The sequence below is a fragment of the Corvus hawaiiensis genome, chromosome 13 (genome assembly GCF_020740725.1).
Source record: "Corvus hawaiiensis isolate bCorHaw1 chromosome 13, bCorHaw1.pri.cur, whole genome shotgun sequence".
NCBI classification, from domain to species: domain Eukaryota; kingdom Metazoa; phylum Chordata; class Aves; order Passeriformes; family Corvidae; genus Corvus; species Corvus hawaiiensis.
In genome coordinates this window covers 6,415,672-6,432,490 of record NC_063225.1, presented here as the reverse complement: position 1 = coordinate 6,432,490, position 16,819 = coordinate 6,415,672, and the positions used below count along the sequence as shown (strand labels likewise).

Here is a 16,819-nt window from a genome sequence, read left to right as displayed (position 1 = left end):
CATGGATAATTGCTGAATTTGGCACTGTGTTTAGTAGGCATCTTCCAGGCAAGGGCAGAAGAGCCTGTAGTGTGGCTTTTCTCATGTTCAGGCAGTTTCTTTAAAACAGGGACTCCTAAATTTTAGAAGAAGGCAAAAGAGATGCTTGTTTTTTCTGTTTTCTTTTGGAAGAAGTGTCTCTTTTTTTAAAGCTGGAAATTTTCAGGGGCATAACATTATCAGCATTTTTGATTTTTTTTTTTTTTTAGAGATGGAAGTGGCAAGAACCTCCCCAGGTAGATTAAGTTAACACTTCAGATAAACTGACCTTGCTAATATTTGGTAGCTTTGCTGTGTCATTTAACTGCAGAAAGCACCTTTAAACAGATATCTTGAGGTGTTCTGGTTTGAGTCCTTGGCAGTTCTTTCAGCGAAGCTGATGCCCTTTGTGCAGAGATCCATTTTGTTGTTGGTATTGAGTTTGGAAAGTTAGCTGCCTATAATTCTTCACTAAGAGGTCCTATAAAAAAATGTCACCAAAAATAGGGAAAGCTTCAAACCTCGATCTGTGCATGCAGTGAGACCTGCGCCCTCTGAAACCTGCATCCTCTGGAATTTGCACATTCTCAGTTCTTTGTTTCTTGTGCCTTTCTGGAGCCAGCTGCTTTGCAGACATTTCCTTTGCTTTGCTTTTAGTTTGCTTTGGCTGCTTTCCTGTCCTTTTTTTATTTTTAAATGCATTTTCAAGCATGCTCTAATGTCTGCTGTTAACCCACTTCTCAGCCCAGGGCCGGACTCGACCATCGAGACGAATCTCCTTCTCCTTCAGCATCTCTCCATTCATTCCTAAGTCTAAAACTCTCTTTTCTATTGGCTCTTCTTCCAGTGATGAGGAGGAGGAGGAGTTGGATAGTAAGTAATTGTTTTCTGTGCATTGCAGCCATAATGGGTGGAAACAAAGGGAAATCTGGTTTTCTGCTTCAGACACTGGAATTTCACCTTGCAAACATTGAGCTAACCTTTCCATTGCATGATGTCTAATAGCATTATCTTAATGCTGTATCTGAATACTCACTAATGGCAGAATAAAAGGATTATTATCTAAAGAATCTTCTACATCAGCACCATCACATCTTATCTGGTTAGTTTTAGTCTGTATCCACGTGGCAAATATCATCACCTGCCACTCTGAGCAGCAAAATAATCTTTACCTTTTTACTGAAACCAAAATACTTGCCCTGAGCTTGTTGCAGTGCATGGAGTTAGCAGAAGAGGTAGAATCTTGCCCTCCAAAAGTGACAGTGAGTGCATTGCTCAGTGGAAGAGAAGTGGACAGAAGCCCTGATTATTAAATTCTGAAAATCTTCACAGCAACTTCACAGTTCCCCCACTATGCAAAAAGCACATATTGCAGTCAAACACCTTAAATCCTCAAGGTGATCATATCTAGGTCCTGATATTATTATCCAAATAGTTCTGTGGGAAACAGGCGAGAGTTCTCTGGTAGCTTTTTTTTCTCCTGCAAGCTCCATTGCTAAAAGAAGCCTGACTAAGGCAGAAGATTGAATTAAAGTAATTTAGACTCCTTTTGTGTTTTTTAAATAGGCTTATCAAAGATAATTGAAAATGTTTCCTATTTTTTAAGCATGTTTTATTAGACTGTTGAAATAAACCAGACACATTGCTTGTGTCTATACTGGGATGGGGGAAATTGCTTTCCAGTCCAATAGATTCTGGTTGCTTTCTGAATTTAAAACAATCTCCACACCATCCATGTTGTATGTATCTAAATTCTCCTCCTTTCCATTCCTGGTCTTCACTGTGGGTTTGTCCCTTCCTTCGAGAAAGTCCTTGCCCAGGTGTGATATTACCCACTTCCATATTTAAGCTCCTTCCTTGTTTCTCTGTCCTTTTCTTCTGCTTTTAACACAACTCAGAGTTCATGAACCCCACAAAGTGAACTGCAAAAACACAGCTGTGCATTCTATCATGACCCACAGTAAAAAGTACCTTTAGGTAAAATTTTTGGTGGATTTTGTTTGTTTGGTGAGTTCTGTTCTTTTGAGGGTTTGGGTTATTTTATTATTGTTTATTTTTGGTTTTTTGTTTTAAGCATCCAACACCTGATATTCATGTTAGGGTATGACAATTTTAGAGGATATTTATGGTAGCCAGTATTTATCTTCTCTCCCTCAACAGCGCTCCTTTTAATGATGATCATTTAAGATAGTGCCAGATACTGTCTCAAACAATAATGTTGTTTTCTTTACATGTTTGAGGATATTGTGATGACTTTATGAAGGTTGGTTTAGCCACAGCTGTTTCTAAGACTGCTTTGGCAATGGGCATTTTTCATGGAGTAATCCCAGACCAATTTGTTTTTTCACATCTTTAGGGTTCATTTCTCATAAGAGGATGGATGTGTGAACATTAAGATTGCTCGTGCATTTCAGTTACCACTCTTCAACCTCTCCATGCCTGTTTTTCTTTAGAAAATGGAGAATTAGTTGAAGTTTGTTTGGTGATATATGTAAGATACGGATTTCAGATGGCTGGACAATTATTACGAAGCCTGTGGATTTCTTGACCCACAGAAGTTTGATTACTGGCAGCATGAAGGCATTGCAAGCTGGTTTCAGCATCCTAGTCCAGTCACTGCTTTCTGCATAATGGATCCTGATGAATTATTTCAAATCTAGCTACTATATGAACTAATTTTGGTGGGTGATGCTTAAAAGGTGCTCAGATGAGTACAGCAAAATTTGGCTGCTAGCCCATGTTCATTGTACACAGATAGCAGTTCTGGCTTCTGAAATAAAAACTTCATTTTTTCGTGGGTTGTGAAGTCAGATGTCAGTTTTGTTCCTGGTCATGACAGAAAACACAAAACGTTAAGAAAATAAGCTTTCCTTCCCCTGTTCTACTTCAGAAACAAACCAGAAGGTGAGAAGATGTGTCTTTTTCCATGCTTATCTTCCTGGGGTTTACAGCTTGCAGCAGAGGGTTGATCATGTGATGTTATGTTATAATCTAAAATATGAAATCATAAACAGACCTCGATTCTTGACTGGATTTATTTTGCCTGCCAGCACCAAGAGACCCCTGCTTTTAAGAGAAAACAACTATTGCAGTACAAGATAAATGATACGTAATTGTAGTTCCCATGCAGTGTATTTTCTCAAGGTAATGAAAAACAGTCACAAATATCAAATTATTGCAGCTCTTGGTTCAGAGTTTGTTCACATTTCTGATGTTAACTGCAGAGAAACAAAAAGGTTTGTGAAATACTTAAATCCAGTCAAACTGAGGAATCTATTTTAAAAGGAAATGAAAGACTAAGGAGGCCTAACACAGGTTAAAAGCAAACTAGAACTGAAACGGGAACCAGAGTTACAGGAACTTTAACCAAGAATTTGGAAGTCTGTAAATTAGTTGTGTGATCTTAGTAGGCACTTAGGTAGTTTTATATTATAAAAATATAATATCACTGTTAGAAATCAAATAGTGGACTTCATTGCATACATATTACAGTATTACTAACTTTGGTGTATTTGGGATAAATCATTAATGAGGTGAAATATTTTGCAAGGGAAATATTAACACAGCTCTCCAAGCAGGGTTTAGGTAACGGGGTATGCCTGTATTTTAGTTTCTCAATATGAAGAAATGTTATTTCTGTCTCAGACTCTGTTGGCACTTGAATCAGTGGTTAGAAAACTCTGGTTTTAAAGCCTAATATTGTATGCACGGATTTTCCTAATGCACTTACTGCTTTTGGGTAAAGGGACATCTTTTTCTCTAATGGCAAGTAGCTCTTTTGCATTCACCCTTAGCATTAAGGGAATTTGAGCCAAAATACTGTTTTTCTTGCAGTCTAAATGCAGAAGCCTAATAAGGTGACAGTCATGCTGCTTCTTGAACTTCAGATAGGGCTGCAAACAGTAATTGTATGAAGATTTTTTTGGAGTCCTGGCAAGCCCAGTTACTTCAGAGAGAGCCCTTTGTCCTGGATCATTTCATCCTGATGTTTTAGTGTTCTTCGATGGTTCTGGTAAATGGTGTCAGCTCCCAGATCTGCTCCAAATGTGTTGTGCAAGCAGGTTTCTTGTGTGAAGAGAGTTGGTGCCATTGGCAGGGCTTCAGCTTCATGTTGAAATTCAGCCTTTCCTCAAGCAGTGTTTCGTGACGGAGCCCCAGGCTGGTAACATTTTGTGGAAAACGGAATAAGGCTTCCCTTGTTTCCCTTACTCTTTATGAAGTGCCTCAGGATTTTGATGGGAAAATGAACTACAGTTTTATCAAGCAGAAAAGTTTTATACATGGAACCCGGATGTGCTGTACAATAGATCCTTTCTAGTGCAGTATAAATAAAAGCATTGTGTCAGAATGATTCTCATTTATACCTATTGTCATTGAATTGGCAGTTCTGATTCAGACACCCTGATTTACCAGCAAGTTTAACAGTTGCACAGTCTTTACTTAATAGCTGAAGAGGGATAAAAATACTAAACAGGCTTTTGCCTCAGCATCTAATTTGAGAGCAGCCAAGGATGCAGGGAACAGGTTTTATCCTGAACATGTGAAATCTGTTCTAAACACCCACTTCTGGAAAACATTTCCCTTTCCTCTTGAGCTGTCCCAATATGCAAATGATGTTTTTTTGGAAGGTTGCAGTCTAACCTGTCACCCCCTGTCCCTCCCGTCTTTTCCAGGTGCGCAGTCGTTCGGCAGCTCCGTGGGCTCCTCGGTGCAGAGGTACAGTATCCTGGGGACACCGTGTCCCTTCTGGGGGACTCTGTCTGCAGTGGGCTCTGCCTTGGACACCCAGAACCCCTCCTGGCACCAGTGCACTTCAGCTGAAATCAGGAGTTGTCAGGCTGCTGAAAATCAGTCCCGTATCTCTAAAGGCTGAAGAATATTCTAGATCACAGAATAGGAAAGTCTGTTCTAAGTCTCACCTCTTAATGAGGCTCTGTGTTTATTCATAGCCAATAACATCAGATTATGCATTGTTGCATGGTATCAGTTTACCCTGACTTATATTTTACACTAAAAGTAGTTCTTTCTCCCTGTGGGTAATTCTCTCTCTCTCTATATAACAAAGGCCAAAACAATCGTGTTTTTGTATGTTACTTTTCATCCTTGCATGTTGCACAGAGGAGATAATCTTCCTGGTGGCTTTCAAAGTGCTTCACTGGAGGAAGGACGTTTGTGGCACTGAGGGAGCTGAGTGTCTGGTCTCTGTGTCACTGGCAGCTTTGGTTTTATTTTGTGACTGGGAGGCTCTTCCCCTCTGCTCACTGCTGTTTTCTCCTTCTTGGTTTAATTTGTATTTCTGCTCTTCTGCTTTTGGTTTGTGTTGTGCTTAATATTGACAGATTGTGTCCTTTAATACAATAATAGTTTCCTTATTCTTCCTTTGTAGCTGAAGAAGTCATAAGCTTGTGCATGTAAAGACTGGCAAAAATTATCTGGGATCCTAAAAATTCCTAAATTAATACACATAACCATTGTGGTTTATTACTTAATATTGGTATTCTCATTTCTCAGGGGAGGCTTTGCAGACAGTGTGGTTTCTGTTAAAAACATTCACTGCCTTTTCAGAGTTCATTAGATGCCTTTCTCTGGAAGGAAATGGTTCTTTACCAGCATTAATGGTTCCTGGTTATTTGACAAGGGGAGCAGCAGAGGGTGCTATGGCATGGCCTGCTTCAAAACAGATAGGAGGATTCCTTGAAATTTATCTCAAAATGAGTGGATTGGCATTTTGTCTTCACTCTTCCTTCTCTTTCACCAGAAAGCAACCCAAGACTCTGTTGGCTAAGAAATGCATTTGTCCTTTAAAAAGAATCTATCCATTTAATAGATGCTTCGGGAAGAAAAACCAAAAGCAACTTTTATCTTTATTTTAGTATATCCGAAGAGAGCAGCAGTGTCCCCGCTGGTAAAGGTGTAACAAAAGTCAGCCGCACCTTCAGCTACCTCAGGAATAAAATGTCCAGCAGCAAGAAGAGCAAAGTAAGTGCTTCTTGTGATTTTTGGAGTGCCCTAGGCAGCAGAGATGGATTTTGTGTTTAAGTCTTTGCCTGACTTTCCTTTCTTTACTTTCTTTTACTTTCTTCCTTCCTTTTTTTTTTCCTTTTTTTTTGTAAGGGCAGGATTGTCTGTGGGGTGATAGGAACTGGCTCCATGGGAAATCTTAGCACCCCAAAACTGAGCCCAAGGACAGCTGTATGAGGTTCAATAAGGCCAAGTGCTGGGTCCTAGATTTGGGTTACAGTGGCAACGCTGGGTGGACAGTTGCACTGGATGATCTTGAAGGTTTCTTCCAGCCTTTATGATTCTATGGTTTTACTCCTTTCCCCACAGAGAATAAATTTTGCCCTGGCATGAGTTAGGGCTTTGTAGTGATTAATGAGTCTAATTTTTACAGAACCTGAGCAGTGTTTAATAAAACAAGGACAGGAGCTGTAAGAAGGGACTGGCTGCTGAAGGCTGTATTGTCTTTTCACCATTTTTTTACTTTTGCCACAAAGTTCCTGTGCACTGCAGGAGAAGTTGCTCAAACAGTGACCTTTAGTGATGGCCAATATATATATTTTTCCCTTTTTCCATCCTTGAAACCCTGGAATTTAATTTGCTGAAAGTTAAGCCCTGCTCAGCACAGCTGAATTTTCTGGGAACAGTATTGGTTACAGAAATAATTACATTAATGCTAAATATTTCACACAAACGGGCTGTTGTTGCCTTAGATTGTTCCCTGAAGGTTAATATATGTTTGGGGATTTTCTTGGCTTGGATTTTTTTGCTTGAATCTCACCTCAATTCATCTGTCTGACAGAAGCTCGGAGCACTTTACTGTCTCATTAGGTGATGTGTAGTTAATATGTTGGTAAATACTGTTGGAAGGCTCTTGAGAAGTGGAATTACACACAGCTCCTCTTCATGGATTTGTCTTTAAAGACAGAAAGCCACAAGTTTCAGTGACTCAGAGCTGCTGCTGAGCAACTTTAGGACAGTGCTTTTCCCTGCTGCAAAGTACAAAGTCAAAAAAGTAAATCTGTTTACATAGAAACCTCTGTGCAAACACCAGTGAGAAGTTCAGGAGCATTTTGCACAGACTGTGAGTGAGACTGGAAGTTCATTAACTGGTTCTTGCAATTAATGTGAATAATCTCTAAAGCAAGAACTGGAGAGAGAGGTAAGAGATCTGGTTGGGACAGAAAATATAGCAGCAGTGCTTTTATATACTTGCTCAGTGCAGTCTGATTTCACTAGTTTTGTGATTGTGTCTGAAAGTGTTGACAAAGAGTTGCTCCAAAATCCCAACCATAACATGCACTATAAAAATTGCAGCTTGTATCAACTCTCATACTTTTACTAAATAAAAGCCAAAATGTAATTCGAGTTACAATTTCTTGTCTGCTCACAGTGGAATGTTTGCATTATGTACATTTTTAAAGCTCCACCTGCACATTTAAATAATTTGACCAAAAATTCATTGGAATACTGATTTCTCAGAAGCATTACAGACGAGAAAAACCTCTGAGAGTTAAAACCAACAGAACAACAAACCTTGAAAGAGGAAGTTTGACAAAGGAAGTTGGTTTCTGAGCTGTCAGGAGGGAGGGAGGTTTCAGTGTCTTTTCAGCTTGGTTTTACTGATCTCCAGACCTTCAGAAATGCAGTTTACTGAGATGAAATAAAGTAAAATAAAGCATATTTGAGCCTACTAATGACAACAGCTCTTTTGGAAAATGTTGCAGAGAGTTAGGTAAAAAACCCTTTAAAAAAAAGGGGGTGTTTAGAGCATTAACTGGAGGGCATACTGGTAGAAGATGATGTGAATTTACCCATGCCTGGTGTGTCCTTGGTGTTATTTGGGATTATCAGTGAATCTGTTGCTGTTAGCAGAGTGCACTGATTCACATTTGCAGAGTCTTAAACATGCTCTATCTTTGTCAGTTCAGGAAAAAACCCTATTTTTTTTTCATTTTGGTCAAGAGTTTCTGAGAAATTACAACAATTAGCATGAGTAATTTTTCTTTTTCCTTGCCTTGCACAGTAATAAGGCAGTGCTGTGCCAGCAGCAGCATTTCAGGGTAAATGGTAGGAGTTCTAAGCGTTTGAAAGGATTAGGAGACAGAATATCTGTGACCTGCAGAGCAGGAGGAGTGCGAACACACAAAACCTTTCTGTCTGGGCAACTTCTGCAGCACTTTGTTTGCTGAAGTAGTATGTAGCAACACTGAGGTGTGTTAAAATTCACTTTTTCTGTACCTCAAACATCACAGAGTGTTTGATTTACTCCCCTCTACCTTTTAAATAGGTGGTCTCATATTGACTCGCGACTTGTAAAATATTAATCACATCCTTTCTGCCTGTATGGGTTTGGTTTTTTGGTTTTTTTTTTTTCACAGTGGAACCTACGGTAGGGCAAGATCAAGCAGTAGCAAAGTAGCTAAAATCATCTTTAAGGAAGTCAGCAACTGTCCTGCCCCTCCCCCCTTTTGCTCAACTCCTCTGTGCTGTGCCTCCATCCCCGGCCCTGCTGCAGCCTCCAGCATCGCCATGGGCTAGTGGGGAGCAGTTCCTGGTGGGGAGCAGCTCTCCTGCCCCGGGGGAAGGATGTCGGTAAAACGGAATAGATTCTCAGAAGTACCTCAGATCACAGTCAGGCTGGTGGGACTTAAGCACTGGGAGGTAAGAGCTCCATGGTTCCTGGGGAGCGGGATCCACTGCTGTGGTGTGTGGTGTTAATTCGGTGCCGCGGTACCTGTCGTGGTGTCTGCTCTGGCACGTCGGTTCAGCCACAAAGCCGGGCTTCAGATCTCACTGGCATCTCCAAGAGCACAAAAATAGTCTTGTTTCTACTGTCCTTCTTTAAATGAAGTTCCAGTAACTGCCACAGGAAAAAAGAAAAAGCTGAAAAAAATCTCATTGTGAGACTTTGTCCTTCAGTGGAGTGGCAGGCAGCCCCTGTGTGGAGTTTGCTGTTTCCTCCTTGAAAGTGGTGTACCGATTTCCTGTTTTTCCTGAGGTTGTTCAGCTTTAATTGAAATTAAAATCAGACTTCAGAATTGCTGGGTTTCACAGTGCATTTCAGGTCGGTTTGAAGTATAGGATGGGAAATCTCCTTTCAGCATGAGAGTCACAAGATTTAGCTTGAGCTTAGAGTGCTCTTTACTCTTGGAGCTTCACAAGGCTTGGCAGTAGAGCAAAACTCCAGGCATCAACTTGGTACTGTCAGGCCAGGCCTAAACTGCAGAGTTTCAGTTCCTGAACTGTGCCAGGCTGGATATGGTTAAAGATGGGCAGGTCAGCGGATGGAAAATGGGGCTTTGGAGGTTTCCGTGGGGTGGTGAGCCAGGCTGATAGCTCAGAGGAGGCGGAGATGTGATGCAATACAGACTCTTTCTGGCAGGTTTTCTGCTTCAGACAGGATTATTCCATATGGTAATGCTCCTAGTTTTGCTTATTTGCAGAACAAAATAGTGTTTGGGGCCAGTAAATAGACTTTCTGTTTATGACACTTTGCAGGGAGACTCCGGCACTGGCATTTTGCCTGGGATGTGTTGGGAGAGGAGTCCTTAGGCTGAGTTACTCATTATTTGAGTGTGTCATCCAGGGCTCAAGAGTTTCCTGCAGCGGCTGCAGAGCTCCATCCCTCTTCCAGCCACTCCATGGCAGTTGCTCACATGGGCAGCCCTGCAGCTCCCTGATACTCAGCCTATGATAATATTAGGCAAAGGGCACATGGCATATAAATAACAAAATGCAAAGATAAGCTGACAGAAGCCTTTACCAGTTTCTGGTTAAGCTTCTCTTTCAGATGCCAGGAAATCTGCAGCGGTAGTTAAAAGTGCAGACCTGGAGCTGATTAATATGGTAAACATGTTGTGGGTTGGTACTTGGAAAGACAAGGAGTCACTGTAATTCAAATTCAGAGGTTTTCTGTGGCGTTTCCTTTAAAAATTGTTTGGAAGAATTCCAAATCCATGAAAGGGTGCGGGGAAAAATGTTTCAAAGTCTTTGTATTTAGTATTTTCTGTCTAAGGGAGCCATAGAAAAATAAGCAAAAACGCTCCTAAAAGTTGCAGAAACTGTCTGTGCTTGTCATCTTTCCAAAGCTGAGTAGCCCAGAGGTTGACTTGTGGCTTGTGGAAGATGAGAAGGTCTTTTATGGTGTTGCTGTTGTTCCTCAGCCTTTCTGTGGTGCCATATATTGAGAGTATATAAAAGATCCATTTTGCCAAAAAGCTTCACATAGTTACTTGGGGTTGCATGTAACTGTTGAAAAAGTCTCTGGTTGGAAGGAAAACAGAGGTGGAAATACTCTGGCAGTGAGACTATACAGGCTCTGAGGAAGAGCTTGTGTTCTCCATTAAAAACGCAGCTGCGAATCACGAGCCTTATGGTTTGGCCTTAAAAAATAACTGTGTTGAAATTCTGATACACACTGCGTGTGGTATTTGCGTTTAACACAATTTATTTAAAATGGTAAGAGCCAAGAGAAAGAAAAGAGGTAAAGTCGTTAAACCAAGCAACTATAAAACAAAGGTAGAAGGAAGTAGGTGCCTTCAGAACAGACTCAGTTTCATCTGCAGTGGTGAGACAGCTGTGTGAGTCCATAGTATGTAAATCCACTTCCACAGGGGCTGTGAGTGGCATTTTTAAGGGAGAGCTGTGCAGACACATGGCCATTGTTCAGGTGCACCTCGATCGATGTCCTCACCGTGCCAAAGGCAAACACTGAGCAATCTGTAACTAGGGAAGAGACCTCTGCGAGGTGACGAGGCTTTTGGTCATTTTGTCTCGGCAGGAAAAGGAGAAAGATAAAGAGAAGACAAAAGAGAAGGACAAAGATTCCAAGGAGAAGGAAAAAGATAAGAAGCTGTTAAATGGACATCTCTTCACTGCAACCTCCGTTGTAGCCCAAGCAACCTGTTACCACTGTATGAAGCCTTTCAATAAGGATTCGTACTACTGTGCAAGTAAGTCGGGGGGGTTCCCTCCCTTCCTTTTATTTTTCATTGAATCTGGCATGGAAAATGCAAACCTTACACTTTATTTTCCTTTTGCTTGAGGATGTCAGGTGGGAGGGAGACTTTGGAGACAGTGATTCGTGGAGCGGCGTGTTGCCTTGTGGAAACTGGACTGAAATGAGTTGTGGATGCATGGAGGTGTCCTGAAACTTCTTTCCTAAGCTTGAGCTCAGCCATCACAGCAGGCTGTGGGGTTTTCTACCCCTTGTTGGGCTCTATTGGTCAGGAGGACTTTGGTTATTTCAGCTGCATGTAGTGGCTTGGAGCTGAGGTGCTTTGCTAAGATGGACAGAGGACAGGGACAGCTGGCTTGGATCATGGCTTTTATTTCCAGTGGGGAAAGAAAAGTCCCACCCATCTGTGGTGTATTGCTTTAGTTCTCTGAAACACTGCTTTGGTGCACCCACAGTGGGAACCACATGGTGCAGAAAGGAAATACTGACCCTCTGCTCCCTTTGTACAAGAAATTGCATCACAGGTCAAATGACAACTACCTGTGAGTGTGTGAAGGACGTGCAGCACAGAGCAGGCAGGATGGGAACCCTCACTGAGAGTTTCTGGCAGATTGGGGATTTTTTTCTCCTTTTTTATCAGATGGTTTCTCATGCCTGTAGCTCGATGAGGTCAGTGGTGTTTGTGTGGTCGAGACCAGAACGCTGCTTGGTTCATGCAGCAACCCAAAGCTATAGAATATGCAGACAAAAACGTCTTTTTCCCACTGCAGCTCACTGGGAAAGGCTCTCCTCTCCTCACTGTCAGTAATTTTTTACTCCACTAGCTTAGAAATGAGTCAAAGCAACTGCAGGAACTGCTCCCAGGCTGGAGCCTTCCGTTCCTTCTGGTAGATGTGAGCAGGGGAAGGAGCAGCCAGCTGAATCCCGAATGGCACCTCTGAGTTTCCTGGAAGAGATTTCAGTAGAGCTGTTTGTCTGAGACATGCTCTGTGTCAGCCTGATGGGAAATGTAAACCATCAACAATTACAAGCTCTCAAATGCATCCTCTCCCTTTCCCCGGTTGACTTTCTTAACAGCTTCTGAAGCCACGTAGAAAATCAAATAGATCCCAGTTTAATGCTCTGTATGCTAATGAGTTAAAGTAACCCAACAGTGTCATATGTTTTGGCACACGTGTTCCTTCCTTACTTTCAAGGTACAATGGAAAATTTTTGTAAGTTTTCTGTATTGGCCAGAAAATTAATGCCATAAAAAAAAGTTTGGTGAGGGCCTAGGTTGAGAGCTCACATCTGAGAGTGGTTCTTTCTCCCTTTGCATCTTAAAATCCTCCTCAGGTGATCATCTTTTGGAAATGATGGATAACCAGCAGCAGAAGCTCTGATATTCCTGTGCTGTTGTAGGCTGGTGCTGCCACCACTGCTCTGTCTCGCCTATAGATGACTTTTTCTTGATGCCTTTTAAAGCACTGGATCATTTTAAATCAATGTCTCAGCTTTTCAGTGATGCCCCCCAGGTTCCTGAAATATCTGCTCAGTGCTGAAAGATTGAGCATACTCTGAAACAAATGGATGAGCAAAAAAGCCTAATTTTTAGTAGCTTTCTGCCTTGTGGTTTTTATTTTTTTTATGATCAGTGATGCAGAAAATAAGGTGTAGAGCGTTTTAGTTATTAATGCTAGTGACACAGAGGAGTTAGAGGAACTTCCTACTTGCTGAAGAGTTGAATTGAAAGAATAAAGTCCCTGCAACCAGATTTTTTATAATAGAAAAAATCCAAATTTTTTGCCAAATGGTACACACTAAAGAGCTGCCTTCAGGCTTTCAAAGCTTGAGTGTGAATTTCATTATTCTGAATTGTCTCACTGCCTCTCTTCATGCACCAGGAGCAGGTTCTGTTTCTCTTCCTTGTTTGGTTGGAAAAATATAGTGCTTGTGGGTTTTTGCAAGAGCTTTCAGGTTGCTTTGTTCTGTCTTCTCTTGCACAGGAAATGGTGAGACATTGCCAGAATAGCAGCACCCTGTGGCCTTACCCTTATCTCTGTCAAAATACCAGAATTACTGGCTTTTATTGGGTTGTCCCAAATGTAAGATATTCTAGAAATGTGAGCATATTTTGTCATTCTGGACATAGATTTTTTTCCTTTCTTGGTGCTACAAGAAATAATTCAGAACTTCACACTTACAGTGTAGCATACATGTGAAATACAGTTCATTATCTGTGTTAGTGTTGTCATGAATGAGGGGAAGTATTTTTCTCTAAGCTACTGAATCTCCTCTTGAGCTGTGGTCTTTCATCTGCCAAAAGAGTTAAAGCCTCAAACCCAGTTCTCAATTCTTATGAAAAAACAAGCAGTTTGAATCATTTTTGAAAACTTTCTTTCCCAGAAATCTGCTGGCAGAGATCACGGGCAGACTCAGGGTATTCAAAAAAAAAAAAAAAAACCAACCAGAAAAACCCAAACCACCCAGCTTTTGCTCTGGCAAATATGCAGTAAAGGGTGCTGTTAAAGCATGGTGTTCTTTGCATTGGTGAATGTCGTGGTTTTGGACCAGAATTTCAATCCAGTTTCCAGCAGGAAGTCCCAACCTCACAGGCATGGTCCCTGACAGATGCTGCTCCTGCTGCCTTTTCTGGTAACCCTGTAGTACAGCAGCACTTGGGTTCTGTGCTGTAGATCTTACCCATGATGTCTGAGTTCATGTAAATGAATTTCCCTGTCCTCTTCTGTCTTCTAGATCTCACAGTCCTTGTCTTCATGAGAACAGTATTTGTCTTTTCAGAGAAATATTGGCCCTACAATTGGTTTCTGTTTCTGTGTCCTGCTTCTGCTTTCCACCTTACTTTCAGAGGAATCATGCCATCAGTTTTTTTTCCTTTTGTTCTTTAATTTAAGACGCCTGGCAACTCAACCTTGCATTGATTTTTAAACGGCATTTCCTGTTAAATTCCATGTTATTAACAAACAAAGGGCTAATTATCCTGGAAAGCAGCCTCTCTCTCAGAATTTGTAGCTACTTGTGTAAACCACAATGATGCCTGAAAGTTACAATTCTCAGCTGTGAAGGTGAACAGTTCAGATTACAAACAGCAAAAACGGACCTGTTTTCTGTGGGGTTTTGTTTAATTCATTGTTTTTTGGGATTTTTTTGACAGACTGTAATGCAATTGTTCACAAAGGCTGTAAGGAGAGTTTTGCTTCTTGCGCAAAGGTCAAAATGAAGGTAAGGGATTTCATCTACTCTACTGAGCAAACAAAAAAGTTTATGCAGATATAAAACACTTTCTACCATATGGCACAAAGTTTCCAGCTTGTTGTAAAGAACTTCAGCCCCTGTGCTGAAGCTTTCACATAATGAAAACTGTTACATGTACTGTTTATATGAGGAACACACAGAATTTGTGCTTACGCCAAATGCAAGGAACCTGCTTGTCCAAGCTAAGTAATGTTTGTGCAATTATGATTTCAGTTCACTTCAGTATTGTCATCACTTTCACATTTTCATATTTGCTGCATATTTCTCCATCTGTTATTTTGCCCATTTCATTCAGGGAAAATAAAAAATATATTTAAAAATACACATACACTGAGCAGATTCAGACAAAAAATTAGCTTTTTTTTGTTTTAGTTGTATGGTACAATCTTCTGGGAGAAGGGAGGAAGAAATTAAAGTGAATTTCATTTTTCTTTCAGCCACAGAGAGGGATGCTCCAGGCACACGATACCTCTTCGTTACCCACAGTAACCATGAGAAACAAAAGTAAGACAAGTTCCTTTCCCTCTGCTTTGAGTTGTAGTCTGTATCTGCTGTTCTTAACTGTTCTGACAACTGATATTGGATATTATGGAGAATAAGCTTTTATTAAAGCAGGGATGAGAGCATCCTCTGTGCATGCTGAGCAATATTTGAGATTTCAGAAGTTGTACTGAAGTTGTGCAGGGTTCATCCTCTTCTGCAGTGTCCATGTCACTTTAAGCAAATGTAAAATCATCTCAGATTTAGAAAAATTACTTGTCTCTTTTAGCTTGCTGAATGGCTATAGCTGTTAAAGCCACAAAATCTGGAAGATGCACCCTATGTCCAGGGGTGTCTGACACGGGAAAGAATCCAGCTATGAGTATTAAGTGCAGAGGATTCAAAATACAATTATTTTTGTCTTAATTAAATAGTCTTGGGCTTTGAGGCAGGCAAAATAGAAAGTTTAATTTTGAATAGGAGGAATACTGGCAAGCTGTTCCTGACTTTGCTGAGATATACACTGCACTGCAGAGTGACCCAGTGTAACCAAGGGTGAAGAAGAGGTGTGAAATAGCCCAAGCTGGTTTTACAGGGCCATGATTTGATAAGCTTAAGTGGTAAGCTTTGATGAGTGATAGCTTGGAGATCTCTGTATGGAACCACACTATGTGATACAGTTGTACTCACTGTGGTATTTATCGTGAAGTTCAGAGGTGTTGCTCCAGAAAGCAGAAATGCACCTGAAGAAGGAAAAATCTGGAATTAAATGAACAGATTAGTTAAAGGTATGTGAGGGTATAGTGAAATCAGGATTATCATTTCTCTGTGGTACATACTGATAAGAGAAACCCATCTCAAAAAGTTTGACCCGAAGCAGCGAGATTTATATGACTATGGGCCCAGGGAAATAAAAATGCAACAGGGTGGATTGTGACACGTTATTGATTACCAAAAAAGTTAAATTCAGTTTCCCATGTGTGTTTCTGGAGTTGCAGATCCCACCTGGGTATTTCAAGCATAGTGCAGTGAGTTCTGCACAGGGGTCGATGGTCTTCCCTTCCTATGTCTATTCCTATCTGCTGACATCCCCGGGGGTGATTCTAGAAAGAAAAGGCAGTGGATTTTAGAGTCTGGATCCTTTTAAGTCATCATCATCCCAGTTCACAGTGGTTAAGGTGTTTGCATGGGCTGACTGTTCTCCCACCCTTCCGTTCCAGGCTCGCAGCCGAAGGAGCGCCCGCGCTCCGCGATCCTCGCTCCCGACGAAAGCACCGTCGCCTCCACCTTCAACAGGAGATCACAGCAGCCCACAGCACTCTCCAAAAGTGTCTCCATACAGAACATTGCAGGGTGAGGTTCCTCCCACCACACCTGACTCTGTATGTGTGTGTTATCTGACACTGCCAACATAAAGAAATACAGATCTCACTAAAAATAAATTCACGTGCTGCAACTTGTGTTAAAGGTGTGAAAGGGATCACAAACCAGAAATACCCGTGTTCTGTATGATACCATCAGTTGTCTTCTGCACAATCAGATTGTTTGGGTTAGTTTAGTCGTGGCAGGAGTTCAGAGGCACAGCTGAGATGGCCTGGTATATTCAAGGCCACTTCACAGGGATGCTTTGGGCTCCAGGAAGAAATTCCCTTGCCTCGGGCTGGATACTGAGCACACATTTGCAGCACAGGTACAGTATTAATTTTTGTGTCCATAAGAAGAGGGTGAAGGCACAGAGCTGCACACTTCCTGTTTTTAGACTGCATTATACATAATTCATTACAAAAAAGCATAGAAGAAAATCTAATTTATGGTCCCTACTGTAGCTGCATGTTGAGCAGTTCTACATGTGAGGCAGTTGCAGGGCCTGGCATATTCTGGGCACTTTGGATGTCCTGGCTATTCATGGGGAGTTTAATTTCAGTCCATTTTTCTGATCTTTCTCAGAGCTAGTGATAAGGACTCTTGTATAGCCTTTGGTGTTGCATTTTTTTGCACTGTTTGCTCCAAGGGCAGTGAGGATGGGACGTGACTGGAATGAAGTTATCCAAACTGTAAAACCTCAGGAGTGGTTCTTTATGGAAAGCACCGTCACTCAGAACTGTA

At 41.3% G+C, this 16,819-nt stretch overlaps 1 protein-coding gene across 11 annotated transcripts in view; it reads left to right on the top strand.

Annotated features, from left to right (window-relative positions):
- AKAP13 (A-kinase anchoring protein 13) overlaps positions 1–16,819 on the top strand; it is a 206,158-nt gene that overhangs the window by 167,309 nt on the left and 22,030 nt on the right. For 9 of the 11 annotated variants that reach the window (XM_048317383.1, XM_048317386.1, XM_048317385.1 and 6 more), the window contains 7 exons: positions 763–891; positions 4,692–4,734; positions 5,892–5,997; positions 10,802–10,973; positions 14,133–14,200; positions 14,671–14,737; positions 15,934–16,066. In XM_048317383.1, the coding sequence (XP_048173340.1) occupies positions 763–891; positions 4,692–4,734; positions 5,892–5,997; positions 10,802–10,973; positions 14,133–14,200; positions 14,671–14,737; positions 15,934–16,066 (718 nt within the window). The remainder of the gene's footprint in view (positions 1–762; positions 892–4,691; positions 4,735–5,891; positions 5,998–10,801; positions 10,974–14,132; positions 14,201–14,670; positions 14,738–15,933; positions 16,067–16,819) is intronic. The other 2 variants (XM_048317388.1, XM_048317387.1) reach the window with 1 other exon arrangement.